This window comes from Pelophylax lessonae (assembly GCF_965119305.1).
Source record: "Pelophylax lessonae genome assembly, chromosome: 12".
NCBI lineage: Eukaryota > Metazoa > Chordata > Amphibia > Anura > Ranidae > Pelophylax > Pelophylax lessonae.
Genome location: NC_138779.1, coordinates 213,612,330 through 213,634,826, shown reverse-complemented (window position 1 = coordinate 213,634,826; position 22,497 = coordinate 213,612,330). Strand labels below are relative to the sequence as shown.

General features: G+C 45.2%; 1 protein-coding gene across 3 annotated transcripts in view; it reads left to right on the top strand.

The window, feature by feature from the left end:
- GRAMD1A (GRAM domain containing 1A) overlaps window positions 1-22,497 on the top strand; it is a gene marked incomplete at its 5' end in the record, with an annotated part of 173,480 nt that overhangs the window by 128,214 nt on the left and 22,769 nt on the right. For all 3 annotated transcript variants that reach the window (XM_082273129.1, XM_082273131.1, XM_082273130.1), the window contains 6 exons: window positions 2,277-2,392; window positions 3,463-3,598; window positions 5,375-5,576; window positions 16,149-16,304; window positions 16,856-16,974; window positions 21,587-21,723. In XM_082273129.1, the coding sequence (XP_082129255.1) occupies window positions 2,277-2,392; window positions 3,463-3,598; window positions 5,375-5,576; window positions 16,149-16,304; window positions 16,856-16,974; window positions 21,587-21,723 (866 nt within the window). The remainder of the gene's footprint in view (window positions 1-2,276; window positions 2,393-3,462; window positions 3,599-5,374; window positions 5,577-16,148; window positions 16,305-16,855; window positions 16,975-21,586; window positions 21,724-22,497) is intronic.

Here is a 22,497-nt window from a genome sequence, read left to right as displayed (position 1 = left end):
ACTGTTGCTGCTTTATTTTTTTAATACAAGTTTTCTATTGCACCTGGCTTTGTCATTTATTGCCACTGCACTATGCCACACCTCACCTACAAACTATTTTATCTTTTTTTATTTTATTGCTGAATTAATTTCTAGGTTGGAAAGTTTAGGGTTTCAAGATACTCAAAAAAAAAAAAAAAATCCACAGAAATAGAACAGGTATTCTAAAGTAGTAGTAGGCCCTTTAAAAGCAATCCCTTGGTAATCACTTGCACTCTTGACAGCAGCCAGATCGATCTTTGGCCCTGTAGAAACAGTCACGGTCTTCCTTAAATTGCAGCGAATCCCTCTCTAATCAATTTGGTCCTTAACCCTAGATAGCAGTCAAAGATACACGACCTTGATCTAAGGGCAATAAATTCTTCTTGCAACATCTATCCGTAGCTTCAACCCAGTTCTTTTGCAACAATCTTCAACAAAAGGATTCCACACAGATGCTTCCTCCAGGCAGCAAACTTCTTGCCCAGCTTCTTCTGGATTAACACCCCCAAGTAGAGTTAATATAGTCCTTGGGCCTCTAGCACATGCATGTCAGGGCCTAAAAGAGAGACATCTAGATGCTATTACCAAAAGTATTGGGACGCCTGCCGTTTCACACACATAAACTTTAATGACATCCCAGTCTTAGTCCGTAGGGTTCAATATTGAGTTGGCCCACCCTTTGCAGCTATAACAGCTTCAACTCTTCTGGGAAGGCTGTCCACAAGGTTTAGGAGTGTGTCTATGGGAATGTCTGACCATTCTTCCAGAAGCATTTGTGAGGTCAGGCACTGATATGGACGAGAAGGTCTGGCTCGCAGTCTCTGCTTTATTCCATCCCAAAGGTGTTCTATCGAGTTGCGGTCAGGATTCTGTGCAGGCCAGTCATGTTCCTCCAACCCAAAACTCATTCATCCATGTCTTTATGGACCTTGCTTTGTGCACTGGTGTGCAGTCATGTTGGAACAGGAAGGGGCCATCCCCAGACTGTTCCCACAAATTTGGGAATATGAAATTGTCCAAAATGTCTTGGTATGCTGAAAGAGAAACACATAATGAGCTAGTATGCATCGCATACTAGCTCATTATGAATTACTTCCCTTAGAACGAGCCCCCGCCGTGCCGTCCGCTTACCTCTATGACGGGCGACATGTCCAGTCGCCCGTCTTCCGGGATCGCGGCATCCGGCCATCTGATTGGCCGGAGCCGCGGTGACGTCAGTCCCACGCACGCGCGCGGAAGCCGACGGTCACGGCACGGGACTCTGAAGGAACGGCACCAGTGGCCGTTCCTTCAGAGCGCATGCGCCAGTGACGTCACTGGCTGCATGTAAGGTAAATATCTCCTAAACGGTACATGTTTAGGAGATATTTACAGTACCTATAGGTAAGCCTTATCATAGGGTTTACTTCCTCTTTAAGAGTTCCCTTCACTGGAACTAAGGGGCCAAGCCCAACCCCTGAAGAACAACCCCACAACATAATCCCCCCTCCACCAAATGACTTTGACCAGTGCACAAAGCAAGGCCCATAAAGACATGGATGAGCGAGTTTGGGGTGGAGGAACTTGACTGGCCTGCACAGAGTCCTGACCTCAACCCGCTAGAACACCTTTGGGATGAACTACAGCGGAGACTGCGAGCCAGGCATTCTCATCCAACATCAGTGCCTAACCTCACAAATGTGCTTCTGGAAGAATGGTCAAACATTCCCATAGACACACTCCTAAACCTTGTGGACAGCCTTCTCACTGGTGAAGTTTGTATAATAATTTTGTTTTATCTCAATTTCTATTGGTCGTTATCATCATTTGTTTGGCATTGTTAGTATAGAATACTTAATATTTACTGTTTTTTTATTTTTTTTATTTAAAAAAGTATATTTTTTTCCAAATAAATTGTGTTTGTAAGAACGCTGCGAAAATACGACGTGATAAAAAAATATTGCAACAATCTCCTTTTTATTCTCTACGGTCTCTGCTAAAAAAAATATATATATATATATAATGTTTGGGGGTTCTTTCTAGCAAAAAAATTATTTTAACTTGTACAAGTGTCAGAAAAAGGCCTGGATTAGAAGTGGTTAATATATTCCAATTTAATTTTATTTCACCTGCAGTGAATGTCATAAATATGCTCCTTAGAGTGAATTATTTGCCTAGAATTTCCTTGATTTCAGAACTGGGCACATCCAGGAACAGCGTGGTGGCCGTCAGTTAATGTTACTGTCATACAATCTCTTTTTTTTTTTTGCCATCAGACACTGTCCCCCCGAGAGCTGTGGAACATCGTTCACCAGTGTTACGGTACGGAGCTGGGTCTGACCAGCGAAGATGAGGACTACGTATCTCAACGGGAGCTGCTCAATGGCCTTGGGTGAGTGCCACCAACTCAACATCTGTCACTTCATCTCTCCATCTGTCTGCCTGCTTGTCATTAGTGCCAGAGAAAGCTTTCCTAAAGCAAAAGGCAAAGTGCATAAACCAGATCAACATATAAGAACTCAGCTTTCAGCAACAAAGCCCAATTACAACCATTTTTTTTATTTTTTTTTCTTACATTTTGGATGGACCTGGAAAAAGCACATATTTATAAAAATAAATGTGAATTTCACAAAAAAATCTAAAATATTTATTCCCTTTGATTGTTAGCCCCATCTAGTGGCCATAATATAGTATTTTCTTGATTGGGGTTATTTCAGAGTTGGCCACTAGATGGGGCTGACGATCAAGGAAATAAATATATTAGACACGTTACAGCAATTACTCATGACGACTGTGCAAGTGCTTAAAGTAGAACTATGGGCAAAACTTTTTTTCCCTCTATCGTTCATTGACGGACGCAGTCCTCTGATGCATGTCAGTAGGGTTATACCGCCCCCTACTGATATGCATCAGAGGACTGCGTCCGTCAATGAACCTAAGGGAAAAGGATTTTACGGTAAGTCAAAAATCTATTTTTTTTTCTTCATTTTAGATTAGAGTAAGGGGGGGGGGGGGTTATCACCCCCAGTCAAATTCTTTTTCAACATCTCTGTACCATTGCGAAGATTTCCCTTCACTTCCTGTTCTATAGCCAAACAGGAAGTGATAGAAAATCCTTGCAAATTAACCACTTGTCGACCGTCCGGCGCATATATACTGTGGCAGGCTGACTCACGGGAGCGCTCCTGGGGGCGAGCGTGTCTGTAGGCCTTACTCAGCCATGGTAAGCATTGACTACCTGGCTTTTCTGCATTGGAATGTCTGCTAAGTATTCCCCTCTCCATAGGCACAAGCGGTTTGGACTGCAGATAGCTGTTTCTGATGATACATACCAGTTTCATGATCCAAGTACCACTGCCATCTGTTACACCCAGGTTCTGCATGCCCTGTGACTTTGGTTTTTTTTTTTCCCCCCCGTAGTTTTAGGATGACTTCCAACTAAATAGATTTTTTAATTTATAGGGGAAGTGAGGATTTTCCTGAAGGCCCTGATCTGAGTGACACCTCCTCCAGGGGCGACACCAAACTTGGCAGCAGCCCTCCTTTGCCAGCCACTGGCTCCTTTACCTCTCTTGCCAGCAGTGATAGTATGCTAACGGTAAGTCCTTTTCCTGTGCTATTAGATAAAATGACTGTGAAGGAATTCTGTTGCCTCACCATTTCTAAAGCAACTGACCAGCAGAATACCTTATAACCAGCTGTAAACCCAAACTCCTGGCATTTATTTTTACCGCCAGTCTTATGATCCATGCACTGCTGCCAGTCTGCACAGCCAGATCCACACTTCCTGTCAAGAAAACAACAAAAGGGCGCACCGACCTTGTGCATTACCACTTAAAAGTTTATTAAAATCAAAGAAGGGTAGCGTACAATATACTCACAAATGTAGCATATGAACAAGCATATAGGAAATGGGCACCGCTCGCTTCCAGGACACTTCTCTACTGCTGGATAGCGTGATGGCGTCCTAAAAAACTTAATGTGGCTTACGTGTTTCGAGGGAGGACCCTCTTCCTCAGAGCCAAAATCGCCAACACATTTCCTGTCACCTGGATGCAGACTACTAGCTAAGCAATATAGTCCATTTGAACGGCCAACCTCACCTGTTATTGGACAAAAGGAGCAGTAGAAATCTGATGAGATCTTCTTTCAGGCAGGCATTCTCTGATTGAAACCTTGGAAAGAGCTGTCCAATAAGGGAAGAGTCTTTTCTCTAACTCTTTCACCTGTGTGTGTGTAATATTTTTTTTTCCTGAGCTATTGGATTCTAACAACAACTGGCTTTTTACAACAAAGGGGCAAAGAAAAGCTGGGAAACCACATGAAAGAAGCCCAAAACTCCACCTGCTGGGTAATAGGGAGAATGCAATATATTCACGCAAAAAAATAAACAAATAAAAAAAAAAAATATATATATATATATATATATATATAGCCAAAATAGCCCAAAACTCCACCTGCTGGGTAATAGGGAGAATGCAATATATTCACACAAAATAATAAATAAACGAATGAAAAGAAAAACAAAAAAAAAACACACATATATATATATATATATATATATATATATATATATATATATATATATATATATATATATATATAGCCCAATACTCCACCTGCTGGGTAAAAGGAAGAATGCAATATATTCATACAAAAAAAAATAAATGAATGAAAAAAAAAAAAATATGTGTGTGTGTGTGTATCTATATTTATATATATATGTATGTGTGTGTGTATATATATATATATATATATATATATATATATATATACACACACACATAGATATATATATATATATATATATATATATATATATATATATATATGTGTGTATCTATATTTATATATATATGTATGTGTGTGTGTATATATATATATATATATATATATATATATATATATATATATATACACACACACACATAGATATATATATATATATATATGTGTGTGTATGTAGATAGATAGATAGATAGATAGATAGATAGATAGATCTAACTAAAACCTCCAACCCAGCTGTCAGATTAGGGTGAGCCTCATCCCTGAGTCTTTCCTCTCTGCCTAACTTTTATCTTGAGCTATTGAACTCTGTCAACAAGTGGCATTTTACAACAAAGGGAAGCCTGGAAACCATGGTAAAGTAGGTGCAACCTCCATCTGCTGGCTAAAAAAGGTAATGCTTAATATTCAGGCAAAAAAAAACATTTTTTTTAAGAAATGTATATATTATTTATTTTTTTTGACTGTATTAAATAAATAGAGAAAATAAAGAAAATATGCACAAAACTGCTACAGGTTGCCTTTAATCATTAGTGACGTTATGTGGTCGGTGGCAGTTATTCCACCCAGTGACGGTGCTTACTTTCAGCCAGCAGAGGATTTGACCGGACAGTCAGACGCCTTGTCAGATTCTCAGCTGGATGGTTCCTCAAGCCAAACGGTGACTCCCCTCTCAGAGATGGCCGGGACGGGATTGCTGGACTCCATGCCTACCTTGGACTGCATGCCCAGCGAAGATCTGCCCACCGATCAGAGCAACAACTCCACCCCGAGCTCCACCCAGGATGAGGGTCAGTGCTGCAGCCTGTTATATTTAATGTATTTGTTTTTTGTTGTATTATGAGCAGTTGTGTTGATTAGCGAAGCGTACAGATCATGCAATCTAATGTCCTCACCACCATCCCACATTATCAGCTATTATTATAGTATGAATCTCTGCAACCTTTTCATTGTGTGCTCCTCATTCCTCATGACAGCTATATACTGTAAAGGAGGTGAGTAAATAAGGTGAACATGACCTTTGCCGCTGTTACTTTCGGTTAGGGAGTCTTCAAATAAGTCTTCATTCCAGAGAGAACAACGGTCTGCTGTGCTTACAACAGCAGACCGTCATTCTCTCTCCACTGGGATTGATCGCGGCCGCCGGCCCCGTGGATCGGCATCCATGGATCGGATTCACAGTAGATCACAGTACATGTTGGCATTCATGGTTCCCTCAATGAGCTGTAACTCCCCAGTGCTGGCAGCACTCATGCAGCCCCAGACCATGACACTCCCACCACCATGCTTGACTGTAGGCAAGACACACTTGTCTTTGTACTTCTCACCTGGTTGCCACCACACGTGCTTGACACCATCTGAACCAAATAAGTTTATCTTGGTCTCATCAGACCACAGGAGATGGTTCCAGTAATCCATGTCCTTAGTCTGCTTGTCTTCAGCAAACTGTTTGTGGGCTTTCTTGTGCATCATCTTTAGAAGAGGCTTCCTTCTGGGACGACAGCCATGCAGACCAATTTGATGCAGTGTGCGGCGTATGGTCTGAGCACTGACAGGCTGACCCCCCCACCTCTTCAACCTCTGCAGCAATGCTGGCAGCACTCATACGTCTATTTCCCAAAGACAACCTCTGGATATGACGCTGAGTACGTGCACTCAACTTCTTTGGGCGACCATGGCGAGGCCTGTTCTGAGTGGAACCTGTCCTGTTAAACTGCTGTATGGTCTTGGCCACCGTGCTGCAGCTCAGTTTCAGGGTCTTAGCAATCTTCTTATAGCCTAGGCCATCTTTATGTAGAGCAACAATTCTTTTTTTACAGATCCTCAGAGAGTTCTTTGCCACGAGGTGCCATGTTGAGCTTCCAGTGACCAGTATGAGAGAGTGAGAGCGATAACACCAAATTTAACACACCTGCTCCCCATTCACAGCTAAAACCTTGTAACACTAACGAGTCACATTACACCGGGGAGGGAAAATTGCTAATTGGGCCCAATTTGGACATTTTCACTTAGGGGTGTACTCACTTTTGTTGCCAGTGGTTTAGACATTAATGGCTGTGAGTTGAGTTATTTTGAGGGGACAGAAAATTTACACTGTTATACAAGCTGTACACTCACTACTTTACATTGGAGCAAAGTGTAATTTCTTCAGTGTTGTCACATGAAAAGATAGAATAAAATATTTACAAAAATGTGAGGGGTGTACTCACCTTTTCGAGATACTGTAAATATAAACGAAATATGATATAAATATTTAAAATAATGTTATTTTTATTACATTGGTATTTTATGTATTTTTTTTATTTTTTTATTATTATTATTATACAGGATTTATATAACGCCAACAGTTTGCGCAGCGCTTTACAGTGTGGGGGAAGACAATACAGTTACAATACAGTTCAATACAGGAGGAATCAGAGGGCCCTGCTCGTTAGAGCTAAATTTTATTATTTATTATTATTTTATTGTAAATTATGATGGTTCTAACAAAGAGCGTATGTACAGTATACATACATATTTATATATGTGTTTTTTTTTTTTTTTTAATGCTGTTATTTTTGTTACAGTATTATATAGTTGTTATGCAATGATTATTATTTTTCCATCATATAGCTGGGATGTTTCCTAAAGCTCTTTTATAAATGCAGACAGAACCATTTACATCAGAAAGTTCTGCCGTACTTATTCTAACAAAGTGCTATTATATATACTGTGCATATACATATACATATATATATATATATAAAACAGTTTCAACTCTTCTGGGAAGGCTGTCCACAAGGTTTAGGAGTGTGTCTATGGGAATGTTTGACCATTCCTCCAGAAGCGCATTTGTGAGGTCAGACACTGATGTTGGATGAGAAGGCCTGGCTCACAGTGTGCACTCTAATTCATCCCAAAGGTGTTCTATCGGGTTGAGGTCAGGACTCTGTATTTTTTTTTTTTTTTTTTTTTAATGATGTTATTTTTGTTACATTATTATATAGTTGTTATGCAATGAATTTTATTTTTCCATCATATAGTTGGGATGTTTCCCAAAGCCCTTTTATACATGCAGACAGAACCATTTACATCAGATAATTTGCTGTACTTGCGGCAGTCAGACATACTTATCGTTATTCATTTTGATCGCTCTGACATCTTCCCCCCCGGTGTTAGAGAGAAGATTATTTCATCGTTTCAGATGTATTTACTCCCCACCACAGCCCTGACATATCTAATAATTACATCTCGTTGTATTATTATTTTGTAATGGCTCTGACATATACTGCGGTGTTTAGAATACATTTAGCTGTTTATATCAGCCTTGTTGTATTTAACGTAACCACAAGCGTTGTATGAAATGCATTGATTAGCTGGAGCCTGTAACCTGGGCTGTGGGAATCTCCCATGATCCTCCAGTGCTGTAATATATGACTTTAGATTGTTCATTTGTGTCATAGCGGTTGCACAGAGTGGTTGCTCTCTTCCGGGGGGCCCTGCTGCTGCATCGGCACTGCTGCTCTTAAAAGGGTTTACGTTATTCTGTCACATTTTGCTTATTAACCACTTCTGGACCGGAAGGATTTGCCCCTTAAAGCGGAGCTCCGGCCTCAAAATCGAAAAAAATCGATTTTGGGCCATCCGCTTGCTAAGGGCCACCTGAAAAAGAAATGGATGCTCCCAATTTTTTTTTTTTTTTTTTTGGTCACTTACCTGGATATTGAAGAAAATATGCTCACCTTCCTTCCACTTCCTCCCTCGGCGGCCACTTCCGGCTTGCGATGATTCCTGGGAGCTGAACGTCATCGCTCCCAGGAATCAATGCGCCTGCACCGGCCCCGCTCGTCACTTCCGGTGCGGCGCCTCATTCACTGCTAAACAGCTTCTGGGCATGCCCAGAAGCTGTGCAGGGATGCCGCGCTTGCACCGGAAGTGACGAGCGGGGCCGGTGCAGGCGCATTCTGGGACTCCGACGTCACCGGAGAGGCCGCAGAAGAGGACGCGCTGGCTTCAGCTGCCCACACCTGAGATGGCAGCGCTGGAGAAGAACTTTTCATGGTAAGTATTTCTTCTTACAGGTAAGTGCGACCCGGGACAGTTCAGAGGCTATTCATTGTGGAATGTACTAGCCCTGACTGTCCCGGGGGGATTTTTATCTAAATTTGACCCCCGACGCCGGAACAGGCGATTTTTTTTGCGATTCGGCATTGCGTTATTTTAACGGAAAATTGCACGGCCGTGCAAAAAATTGATGTTATTTTTTTTCCCCACAAACAGAGCTTTCTTTTGGTGGTATTTGATCACCCGTGCAATTTTTCATTTTTTGCGCTATAAACAAAAAAAAAAAGAGCAACAATTCTGGAGAGAAAAAAAAAAAAAACAATATTTTTCACATTCTGCTATATAACATTCCCAAAAAAAAATATAAAAATAAAAATGTTTTCATCATTTTAGGCCAATTTGTTTTCTGCTACATATTTTTGGTAAAAAAAAAAAAAAAATCCCAATGAGCGTATTTTGATTGGTTTGCGCAAAAGTTATCGCGTCTACAAACTACGGGAAAGATTTATGTCATTTTTGATTATTTGTTTTTTACTAGTGATGGTGGCGATCTGCGATTTTTTTTTTTTTTTTTTTTGTGGGATTGCGGTGGACAGATCAGACACCAAACTGACATTTTTGTCACTTTTGGTGGACCAGTGACATTACTACAGTAATCAGTGCTAAAAATATGCACTGCTACTGTAATAATGACACTGGCAGGGAAGGGGTTAACCTAGGGGTGATCAAAGGGTTAAATGTGAGCCTAGGGGAGTGTTTTCTAACTGTGAGGGGGATGGGCTTGTGAAATCAATACAGAAACCTGTGTTCCTAAATAGGAGGAACACAGGAGCTCTGTATTGATTCCTGAAAGAACCCCGTGGATCGGCTTCTGCGCTGGCGAGTGGGTGCCCCCAGGATCGCTCCCGGGGACCGCCGTACATGTAAGGCGAATTTGCAGGAACCTGCCGACCTATAACTGCCCTTGAAAAACAACCCCACACCATAATCCCCCTTCCACCAATGATTTGGACCAGTTCACAAAGCAAGGTCCATAAAGACATGGATGAGCGAGTTTGGGGTGGAGGAACTTGGCTGGTCTGCACAGAGTCCTGACCTCAACCCGATAGAACACCTTTGGGATGAATTAGAGCTCAGACTGCGAGCCAGGCCTTCTTGTGCAACATCAGTGAATGACCTCACTAACGTGCATTTTGGAATAATGGTCAAACATTCCCATAAACACACTCCTAAACCTTGTGGACAGCCTTCCCAGAAGAGTTGAAGCTGTTATAGCTGCAAAGGGTGGGCCAACTCAATATTGAACCCTACAGACTAAGACTGGGATGCCATTAAAGTTCATGTGTGTGTAAAGACAGGCGTCCCAATGCTTTTGGTAATATTGTGTAGATGCCAACTGTCCCGGATTTGCTGGGACAGTCATGCTTTTTACTAATCTGTCCCGGAATGGCCGTGTACTAGGAAACATCCCAGAACCTGTACTGTGTCTTCCTGATTCCAGTATTGTGTCCTCCCGACCCCCCCCCCCCCATAGAAACACTTCCCTTTACCATAGACACACTCCTAAAGCTTGCAGACAGCCTTCCCAGAAGAGTTGAAGCTGTTATAGCTGCAAAGGGTGGGCCAACTCAATATTGAACCCTACGGACTAAGACTGGGATGCCATTAAAGTTCAAGTGTGTGTGTAAAGGCAGGCGTCCCAATACTTTTGGTAATATAGTGTAGATGCCAACTGTCCCGGATTTGCTGGGACAGTCATGCTTTTTACTAATCTGTCCCGGAATGGCCGTGTACCAGGAAGCATCCCAGAACCTGTACTGTGTCTTCCTGATTCCAGTATTGTGCCCCCCCCCCCCCCCACATGCACAGTGCAGCTAACAGCAGCCTCGGGAGGGAAACAGAATGGAAGCACCAAAGCTTCTTTCATTCTCTGGTCAGAATGGGCGGCTTTTCAATATACGGCCAATGACTGAAGAGTTTTCCTGGTTTGACCGAGAGATTTTCACTGCTACTCTCCGCTCTCGCCCGTGTTCTCATTTCTCCCAGTGAATGGATTGAGCAGCGCGGCTTTTCTGCTGCCCCACAGGTGTCTGGGTAATAGGATGGCTTGGCGGGGGCTTATGTCATCTCTCTGATTAATCTCTCCACCGTGATTTATGTTATCCTCCAAAACATCTGGAGCCGGATAACAAGGCCAGCTGGGGAGGGTAAAGAGGAGGCCTTTCCCTGCCTGCCGGCTGCCTGTAGCTGAGCCGCGCTCAGAATGGGAACAGCCAACCATCTACTTTACATTGGCATTACCGCTGTCTGCAGAGGCTTTACTAGCAATGATTTCAGAATGATCTTCCAAGATGCTTGGTCATCAAAGAGGAACAAAAAAATGCAAAATAGCAATGTGCAAAGTAAAAAAAAAAAAAAAAAAATCATAGCGGTACCCCACACCCCTTTAAGAGAGGAAGACAGAGTCATTTAGAGCAAAGTCTGCATGTGGGAAGGCCCTGAAGATACCTTCTAAAGAAGAACAAAATGTCTTGGCATTGTCACCCCCAGCTGTGTTGTCCCTCTTCCTAAAGACTATAGACACTGCTCCCATTCCTTCAAAGAACCACCATCTCTGTTGCCCTTCCCCCCGTAGGACATCTAGTCAACCCCCCCACCATCCTCTAAGAAACGACATGCTTTTTTTCCAACCCCCAATGACCATAGGCTCTGTTCCTTTCTATTCCAAGGACCACACCGGCTCTGATTCTTCCCTTTCTAAAGCTAACCCCCTAAGGACCACAGGTACAATCCCCCCTCCCCCAAAGATCACAGGCTTTTTTTTCCCTCTGCCCCTAAGGACCACAGACTCTGTTCCTTCCAATCCCAAGGACCATCCAGGCTCTTTTCCTTCCCATTCTGAAGCTCTCATTCTCTGTTGTCCTGCCATCTGAAGAACTCCGGCTCGGAGTCATTTAGAGCAAATCCTGCATGTGGGAAGGCCCTGAAGATACCTTCTAAAGAAGAACAAAATGTCTTGGCATTGTCACCCCCAGCTGTGTTGCCCCTCTTCCTAAAGACTATAGGCACTGCTCTCATTCCTTCAAAGAACCACCATCTCTGTTGCCCTTCCCCCCCGTAGGCAGTGCTGTATTTTGGCCTAGGCCAACAAGGCCCAGGCCTAGGGCAGCACTTTGAAGGGGGGCAGCAAAAAAGCCGCCCCCCCTCCACCTGAGACTCTTGGCCACTGGTTGCTAGAGCTGCCTCTCCCACCTCTCTCTCTCTCTCTCACCCCCTCTTCTCTCTCTCACTCACCCCCCCCTCTCTCTCTCTCTCTCTCACCCCTCCTTTCACTCTAACCTCTCTCTCAGCCCCTTCTCTCTCATCCCCCCTCTCTCTTACCCCCTCTTTCTTTCTCTCTCACCCCCTCTATTTCTCTCTCTCTCATCCCCCCTCTCTCTTACCCCCTCTCTCTCATCCCCTCTCTCTCTTTCTCTCACCTCCCCCCTCCCTCTCATCCTCTCTCTCCCTTTCATCCCCCTCTCTCTTTCTCATCCCCCCTCTCTCTCACCCCCCCCTCTCTCTCTCACCCCTCTCTCTCATCCCTTTTCTCTCTCTCCCTCCCCCCTCTCTCTCATCCCCCTCCCTTGCCCACCCCCCCTCTCTCTCTCTCTCTCTCCCATTCCCCCTCTCTCTCCCTCCCTTCCTCACCCACCCCCCTCTCTCTCTCTCCCACCCCTTCTCACCCCCCCCCCTCTCCTGCCCCCCCCCCCTCTCCTGAGATCTCAGGGGTTCATGCTGGGACTTGGAGTCCTTCAATTTTGGAGGGAGTCACATCCGTTAAAAAGGAAGGAGTGGGGCAAATTCACATAGGAGTCGGAATGGGGGGGGGGGGGGTGCCCAATTTTAGTCTTGCCTAGGGCAGCACAAAACCAAAATACACCACTGCCCGTAGGACATCCAGCTCTATTTTCAACCCCCCACCATCCTCTAAGAAACGACATGCTTTTTTTCCAACCCCCAATGACCATAGGCTCTGTTCCTTTCTATTCCAAGGACCACACCGGCTCTGATTCTTCCCTTTCTAAAGCTAACCCCTAAGGACCACAGGTACAATCCCCCCTCCCCCAAAGATCACAGGCTTTTTTTTTCCTCTGCCCCTAAGGACCACAGACTCTGTTCCTTCCAATCCCAAGGACCATCCAGGCTCTATTCCTTCACATTCTGAAGCTCTCATTCTCTGTTGTCCTGCCATCTGAAGAACTCCGGCTCGGAGTCACTTAGAGCAAATCCTGCATGTGGGAAGGCCCTGAAGATACCTTCTAAAGAAGAACAAAATGTCTTGGCATTGTCACCCCCAGCTGTGTTGCCCCTCTTCCTAAAGACTATAGGCACTGCGCTCATTCCTTCAAAGAACCACCATCTCTGTTGCTCTTCCCCCCGTAGGACATCCAGCTCTTTTTCAACCCCCCCCCCCCCACCATCCTCTAAGAAACTACAACCCCCAATGACCATAGGCTCTGTTCCTTTCTATTCCAAGGACCACACAGGCTCTGATTCTTCCCTTTCTAAAGCTAACCCCTAAGGACCACAGGTACAATCCCCCCTCCCCCAAAGATCACAGGCTTTTTTTTTTTTTCCTCTGCCCCTAAGGACCACAGACTCTGTTCCTTCCAATCCCAAGGACCACAGACTCTGTTCCTTCCAATCCCAAGGACCACAGACTCTGTTCCTTCCAATCCCAAGGACCACAGACTCTGTTCCTTCCAATCCCAAGGACCGCAGACTCTGTTCCTTCCAATCCCAAGGACCACAGACTCTGTTCCTTCCAATCCTAAGGACCACAGACTCTGTTCCTTCCAATCCTAAGGACCACAGACTCTGTTCCTTCCAATCCCAAGGACCACAGACTCTGTTCCTTCCAATTCTGAAGCCCTCGTTCTCTGTTGTCCTGCCATCTGAAGAACTCCGGCTCTGTTCCCCCACCCTCTATACCAGCCCTTCTCAACCTTTCCAACACCAAGGAACCCTTAAAAAAATAACTTTCAGGTTTTTAGGGAACCCCCTGATAAAAATCAATATATCGACAACTCATGATCCATTAGTGTGATGGTCAGTGGGAAGAATGCTACTTACCCTGGTGGTCATTGTGAAGAATAACCTCCTTCCAGAGCTAAAAAGATCAATGGTGTCAGTGGGAACTTATCTGAGAGGCAGAAATTACTCATTGCCCAAGGAACCCCCAGCAACCTCTGGAGGAACCCTAGGGTTCCACAGAACCCAGGTTGAGAAACCCGGCTCTAAACTGTATAGAGGCTCTATTTTTCCTTCCCCTCAGGATCACAGGCTCAGTTAACAACTTCCCCCATATCCCCTAAGGACCACAGACTTTTCTAAGGACTACAGGCTTTGTTCTCTCATCCTAAGGATTACAGGCTCTGTTCCTTCCCATCCCAAGGCCCTCAGGCTCTGTTGTCTTGCCCTTCTAAGGACTAAAGGCTCTGTTTCCTACTCCTCAGGATTACAAACTCTGTTCCATCCCCTCCCCTAAGGATTACAGGCTAGCTTATGTGCCCCTAGGGACTACAGGATCCGTTCCTTCCTTTCCCAAGGCCCTCAGGCTCTGTTGTCTTGTCCTTGGAAGACCTTCAGCTCTGCAGTCTGACCAACTAAAGACCGCAGGTTCTGCTTCTATACCCCCCAGTATCACATGCTCAGTTACTCTGCCCCTCCCTCAAGGACAATAGGCTTTGCTTCTCTGCCCCTAAAGACTACAGTCTTTTTTCCTTCGCCTCCCAAGGACTACAGTCTCTGTTCTTTCTAATTCTAAGGACTACAGTCTCTGTCCCTTTCCAAGGACTACAGGCTCTTTTCCTTCCCATCCCATCTGTTTTCCTGCCTTCTAAAGACTTCTAGTTCTGCGTCCTGACCACATAAGGACCGGAGGCTCTGTTTCCTTACCCCTCCAGTATTACAGGCTCAGTTACCCTCCCCAAGGACCACAGGCTTTGCTTCCCTGCACCTAAGAACTACAGGCTCTGTTCCTTCCCATCCCGAGGCCCCCCAGCTCTGTTTTCCTGCCCTCTGAAGACTTCCAGTTCTGCTGCCTGACCACCTAAGGACCACAGGTTCTGTTTCCTTAGCCTCTAGTATCATAGGCTCAGTTGCCCTCCTCCAAGAACCACATGCTTTGCTTCTCTGCCTCTAAGGACTACAGGCTCTATTTCCTACCATCCCAAGGGCTACAGTCTCTGTTCTCTCTCATCCCAAGGACTGCAGATCCTGTTCCTTCCCATCCTAATGCCCTCAAGCTCTGCTTTCCTGCCCTCTGAAGACTTCTAGTTCTGTGTCCTGACCGCATAAGGACCGCAGGCTCTGTTTTTTTACCCTTCCAGTATCACAGGCTCAGTTGCCCTCCCCCAAGGACCACAGGCTTTGCTTCCCTGCCCCTAAGAAATACAGGCTCTGTTTTCTACCATCCCAAGGACTGCAGACCCTGTTCCTTCCGATCCCAATGCCCTCAAGCTCTGTTTTCCTGCCCTCTAAAGACTTCCAGTTCTGTTGCCCAACCACATAAGGACCACAGGTTCTGTTTCCTTACCCCTTCAGTATCACAGGCTCAGTTGCCCTCCCCCAAGGACCACATACTTTGCTTCTCTGCCCCTGAGGACTACAGGCTTTGTTCCTTCCCATCTCAAATCCCTCCAGCTCTGCTTTCCTGCCCTCTGAAGACTTCTAGTTCTGTTACCCAACCAGCTAAGGACCACAGGCTCTGTTTCCTTATCCCCTAGTATCATAGGCTCAGTTGCCCTCCCCCAAGGACATCATGCTTTGCTTCTCTGCCCCTGAGGACTACAGGCTTTGTTGCCATCCCGAATCCCTCCAGCTCTGCTTTCCTGAGGACTTCTAGTACGTTGTCCAACCAACTAGGGACCACAGGCTCTATTTCCTTATCCCTCCAGTATCACAAGCTCAGTTGCCCTCCCCCAAGGACCACAGGCTTTGCTTCTCTGCCCCTGAGGACTACAGGCTCTGTTCCTACCTATCCCAAAAACGACATGGTCTGTTGCCCTGCCCCCATGGTCCACAAGATGTATTGCCTTGCTCCCCCAAGGGAACAAGCATCCGAAAGCACCTTTGTAAATACTCAGTTCTGCTCAAGGCCAGTGATGGATATAGGAACATCTTTATATAGGCGGTTTCAAACACTTTATATAGTGTAATTGTATGATGGATCAAATCTGAAATATATATTTTTTTTGTTCTACTGCATACTATTGTCTTTACCAGTAAAATGGACTTCCTTATCTAAGTATTTCCATGTTGTTTATCCTTTTCAGATGCCTGCGGAGTCTCTAAAGATGCCATTTCTTCAGACTTGCCCGGCAGGCTTCACATCAATGCTGTGTACCACATTAGCGCAGAGCGCCTGCAACACGCCCTGGCCTTCGACACGAGATTCATGAGCGAATTCATGGAGTACAGGAAGTTCACAGGTCAGGATCCCCTCTGTTGCCTTACACCCCCCCCCCCCCCCCAGACATTTGTCACTGGAACAGGTGTCCCCAGTGGAGGATTTCCTTCCTGCCACTTCTCCTATCCAGTTCACTTGTGTTCTGCTGTCTCTGGGCCCCTGTGTGCCCCCCTGGTCCCCCCCGGCTTCCTCCCCTCTCCAGCCGCAGGGGATGTGTCACAATAGAGAATCAGGAAGGGGTCGGAAAATATGTAATTTATCAGCACCTTCCTTTTCTGAATGGACAGAGTCATAGTCAGTGACATTGTAAAAAAAAAAAAAAATGTAAATGACCCAATCAGAAAAAGGTGTATAGACTCTGAATAGTAAAAAGGCCCCATCACATGGACCATTGCTCTTTATGGCACAGTCAAGTGTAATTGCTAGTTGCAAATTTTGTGCCCATCAGAAGCCCATCTCATGCTGCAATTTCTTTACTCCCTCTGGTCCTTCCTTCCTAAACAATAAATGGTGTCACCATCAGTTTGTACGTTTGTCCTGCATCTCCTGATTTCCTCTTCATCATCTTTACAGACGTCCTAGTGAACCCCTGGGAAAGGGACAGCAGTGGAAGACAAACCCGTGTTCTTAATTATACCATTCCTATTAATAATCCACTGGGACCAAAAACCGCCCCCGCAGTGGAGACTCAGGTATGTTGACCACCAGACCTTGTAATTAACCACTAGGGGAAAGATTTATGTCATTTTTATTTATTTTTACTAGTAATGGCGGCGATCTGTGATTTTTAGCGGGGACTGCGACATTGTGGCAGTCAGATCGGACCCTTGACTGACATTTTTGACATTTGGGGGGGGGGGGGGGGGCAGTGACATTACTACAGTAATCAGTGCTAAAAATATGCACTGTTACTGTAATAATGACCCTTGCAGGGAAGAGGTTAACCCAGGGGCCATCAAAGGGTTAAGTGTGAGCCTAGGGGGTGTTTTCTAACTGTGGGGGGGGGATGGGCTTGTGAAATCAACACAGAGACCTCTGATCCTTAATAGGAGGAACACAGGCGCTCTGTATTGATTCCAGAGAGAACGTCTGCTGTGTCTACAACAGCAGACCGTCGTTCTCTCTTCACGGAGAACGATCGCGGGTGCCCGGCGGCAATCACGGCCGCTAGCACTGTTAATCGGCTTCCCTGCTGACGAGCGGTTGCGTGACCCCCCCCCCCAGGATCGCACCTGCCAACCTACTGCTGTACAACTGCGGCGGCTGGTCGGAAGCACCCAAGCATGCACAGGCTTTGTTCAAGGCCCCACCCATCTCTTCCCCTTTCAAACTGCTTGTATACATGCCAAAGCCAACATGAACACGCTAATGCCCAAGAAAGGCAAAGCTACAGGTTCACTTTGCAGTTCTCCTTAAGGGCTAGTCTACACTTCAGGGGGATGGTGGTAAAAACAGGGGGTTGAGCTGTGTTTTTTTACTGCCCCTCAACTACCCCTTCCTAAGCTACAAAGGCAGTGAGATAGGGATGTACACATGCCGTGGCGAGGAAGCGAAGCATTATTAAAAATGATTCCCCCTCTTAAATGAAAATGACATGCTGCCTCATCCTCCTGGGATTCCTTGTCACATAGTAGGGAATACCAGCGGCTGGTGGGTGGAGCTGTGGTCATCAGCTGAGCCCAGGCTTCTGATGACTGAAGAGGACCAAGATGGCAGTGCAGGACCCAGGCTGCTGCATCTGATCAGTGGGTCACATCAAGGCAACACTGGAACTGCTGGATAGGTGAGTATGTGAATCCAGGACACCGCTGGTAGGTGGAGCTAAAAAAACTAAAATTAGAGGAGCGACTAAAGTTTTTTCTTTATGTCACGATAATCACTTTTTGAATGTGCCACATGCATGTGGGGCATTGTGTGTTGGCATGTTGCTGGGAAAAGTTACCTGGTCAAGGAACAAGGTCAAAGATCCCTCTTCGACCTAGACACTACTGGCCTTCTAAAAAGCAGGAAGGAACAATTGACTTGACCCAGAAGAGGCAACCTGGCTTCTGATGACTGAGGAGGACCAAGGTGGTGGTGTGGGACCCAGGCTGCTGCACCTGATCAGCAGATCGTATCAGGGCAACGTTTGATCCCCTGGGCAGGTGAATGTAAATGTGCCACATGGATGTGGGTCATGGTGTGTTGGCATGTTGCTGGGAAAAGTTACCTGGTCAAGGAACAAGGTCAAAGATCCCTCTTCGACCTAGACCCTACTGGCCTTCTAAAAAGCAGAAAGGAACAGTTGACTTGACCCAGAAGAGGCAACACGGCTTCTAATGACTGAGGAGGACCAAGGCGGTGGTGTGGGACACAGGTTGCTGTACCTGATCAGCGGATCATATCAGGGCAACGTTGGATCCCCTGGGCAGGTGAATATCTGAATCCAGGGCACTACTTAACGACAAATAGGTGGTGCTAAAAAAAAAAAAAAAAATGAAAGGAGCTATTGAAGTTCTTCTTTAACTATGTAACGAGAATCACTTTTTGAATATGCCACATGGATGCGGGGCCTTGTGTGTTGGCATGTTGCTGGGAAATGTTGCCTGACTAAGGAACAAGATCAAAGTTCTCTTTTCGACCCAGACTCTACTGGCCTTCTAAAAAGCAGGAAGGAATGGTTGACTTGATCCAGAAGAGGCAAGCCGGCTTTTGATGACGGAGGAGGACCAAGGTGGTGGTCCTGGGCTGCTGCACCTGATCGGCAGATCGCATCAAGGAAATGTTGAATCCCCTGGGCATGTGAATAGCTGAATCCAGGGAACCGGTGCACGACAAGAAGGTGGTGCTAAAAAAGAGGACCTACTGAAGTTCTTTAACTATGTCAGGATAATCACTTTTTGAATGTGCTACATGGATGTGGGTTCATGTGGCACATGTTGCTGGGAAATGTTGCCTGACTAAGGAACAAGATCAAAGTTCTCTTTTCGACCCAGACTCTACTGGCCTTCTAAAAAGCAGGACGGAATTGTTGACTTGACCCAGAAGAGGCAAGCCGGCTTTTGATGATGGAAGAGGACCAAGGTGGTGGTGCTAAAAAAAATAAAAAAATTAGAGGACCTACTGAAGTTATCTTGATAATCACTTTTTGAATGTGCCACATGGATGCAGGGCCTTGTGTGTTGGCATGTTGCTGGGAAATGTTGCCTGACTAAGGAACAAGATCAAAGTTCCCTCTGCGAACCAGACTCTACTGGCCTTCTAAAAAGCTGGAAGAAATGGTTGACTTAATCCAGAAGAGGCAAGCCGGCTTTTGATGACGGAGGAGGACCAAGGTGGTGGTCCCGTGCTGCTGCACCTGATCGGCAGATCGCAACAGGGAAATGTTGAATCCCCTGGGCAGGTGAATAGCTGAATCCAGGGCACTGCTGCACGACAAGAAGGTGGTGCTAAAAAAGAGGACCTACTGAAGTTCTTCTTTAACTATGTCAGGATAAACACTTATTGAATGTGCTACATGCATGTGGGTTCATGTGGCACATGTTGCTGGGAAATGTTGCCTGACTAAAGAACAAGATCAAAGTTCTCTTTTCGACCCAGACTCTACTGGCCTTCTAAAAAGCAGGACGGAATTGTTGACTTGACCCAGAAGAGGCAAGCCGGCTTTTGATGACGGAAGAGGACCAAGGTGGTGGTGCTAAAAAAAATAAAACAATTAGAGGAGCTACTGAAGTTCTTCTTTAACTATATCATGATAATCACTTTTTGAATGTGGCACATGGATGTGGGCTCTTGTGTGTTGGCATGTTGCTGGGAAATGTTGCCTGACTAAAGAACAAGATCAAAGTTCTCTTTTCGACCCAGACTCTACTGGCCTTCTAAAAAGCAAGAAGGAATGGATGACTTGACCCAGAAGAGGCAAGCCGGCTTTTGATGATGGAAGAGGACCAAGGTGGTGGTGCTAAAAAAAAATAAATTAGAGGAGCTACTGAAGTTCTTCTTTAACTATATCATGATAATCACTTTTTGAATGTGCCACATGGATGCGGGGCCTTGTGTGTTGGCATGTTGCTGGGAAATGTTGCTTGGTCAAGGAACAAGGCCAATGTTCCCTCTTCAACCAAGACTCTACTGGCCTTCTAAAAAGCAGGAAGTTCCTTCCTGCTTGACTTATTTATTTATTACAGGTACTTATATAGCACGGTCTATTTACATATATATTGTACATTCACATCAGTCCCTGCCCCCAAAGAGCTTACAATCTAAGGTCCCTAATTCACATTCATACATATATATACTAGGGCCAATTAACCTACCAGCATGTCTTTGGAGTGTGGGAGGAAACCAGAGTACATTAAAGCCCCTTTCCCACAAGGAGTCCGTTAGGCGGACTCAGTTTTTCTCAGCGGGGGATCGATCCGCCGATCCCCCGCTGAGCAGGCGGATGGCAGCTCTGTCTCTGCGCTGTGTGCGGAGACAGAGCTGCCAGTTCCCCATTCTTCTCTATAAGGGAATCGGATGAGAACGGACCGTCTGTCGCGTTTCGGAGCATGCGTACAGCGCTCCTTCCTCAGAATCGTATTTTCGCATGCTCCGAAACGCGTTACGTCATTACAAGCCGACGAGCGGCTCACCGCCGTCTGTGGTCTGATCCTGCTCCCCCATTGGATTCCATTCTAGCGGCGTCATCTCCCGGCTGCTGGTCCGGCCGATAGGAAGAAGCGCCATGCCATATAGGGGTAGAGAAGCTATCAGGAGAAGCCCGAACCTAACTTCTATGTAAGTGTGCTATGTTTTTTGTGCAATAAACCTTTGTTACTGAGCGGCGCCTGTCCTTTTCTGTTTCATAGAGATGCATGGGGCATCCGTTCAGATCCGCCTGAAAAACGGACAGGCGGATCTGAACGGTCCACCTGTGTAAAAGAGGCCTAAGGCTGGCCATACATGTTCAATTTTCTTGTACAATTTTCTGTTAGATTTACCAAAAACCATATAATATGAGGTCAAAACTAAACAACACTTTCAATTATATCCTATTAGGCAGGCCATTGTACTAAATAGTTAAAGGTAAATCTGAAAAGAATTGTAACAAAAAGGTATAATGTATGGCCAGCCTAAGGAAACCCACACAGACACAGGGAGAACATGCAAACTCCAGGCAGGTGGTGTCGTGGTTGGGGATTCGAACCCACAACCCTAGTGACTTAAAAGCAAATTTAGGTTATTTTGAGACTGGTGATTCTTTTAAAAAAAAAGAAATGTTAAAAAACGTTTTTTGCTAACACAATCTCTTTTTCAATCTCCATTTTGTCTTCTGTCTTGCAGACTCTCTACAGTTTGAAGGGTTCGGTGTATGTCCTAGACACCCAAGTCATAACACAGGGCATCCCCTACCAGGATTATTTTTACACTGCTCATCGGTACTGCATCTTCAGCGTGGCCAAGAATAAAGCTCGTCTCAGGTACCCACTCATGAGTCACTTCCGCCTACGCATTTCGCCAACACTCCTGATGGCTAGAAGAGAGCCCACTGTGCAGCACACCAGCCCTATGCTGCTTAATCATCACAGATCCCCCTCAGCTGCTGTCCTCCGCAGCGGCTGACAGCTCATTATAGCCCCCCCTTTCACTCCGCGTTATCGGGATTGTGACAGACTGATGTCTTTTATTCTGCCACCTACGTATCATAGTCATCATCCCTAACCGCTACAATGTATTTTATTACAAATGTCATCTAATGCTCCCCCACCTGCCAAAAATAGGTGTTTTGCACAGTGATAACATATAAATGATAATTCTTCTCCTAATTCAACAGTAAGTTTTAGTTCTTCTTTCTCACTTTGTTACTTGCTATTGGTTAAAGCCAAACTCCTGACACAAATAAATGTAGCTTATTAACCACTTTAGCCCCGGAGGATTTTCCTGCTTAACGTCCAGGCCACTTTTTGCAACTTGGCACTGTGCGACTTTAACTGACAATTGCGCGGTCATGCAACATCGTACCCAAACTAAATTTACGTCCTTTTTTTCCCCACAAACAGAGCTTTCTTTTGGTGGTATTTGATCACCTCTGTGCTTTTCTTTTTTTGCGATATTAATAAAAAAAGTGCGAAAAATTTGGGAAAAAATTGACATTTTCTACTTTGACAGTTAAAAAATATCCAATATATTCAATTTTCGTCATATATTTAGGCCAAAAATGTATTTAGCTACATGTCTTTGACAAAAAAATTCTC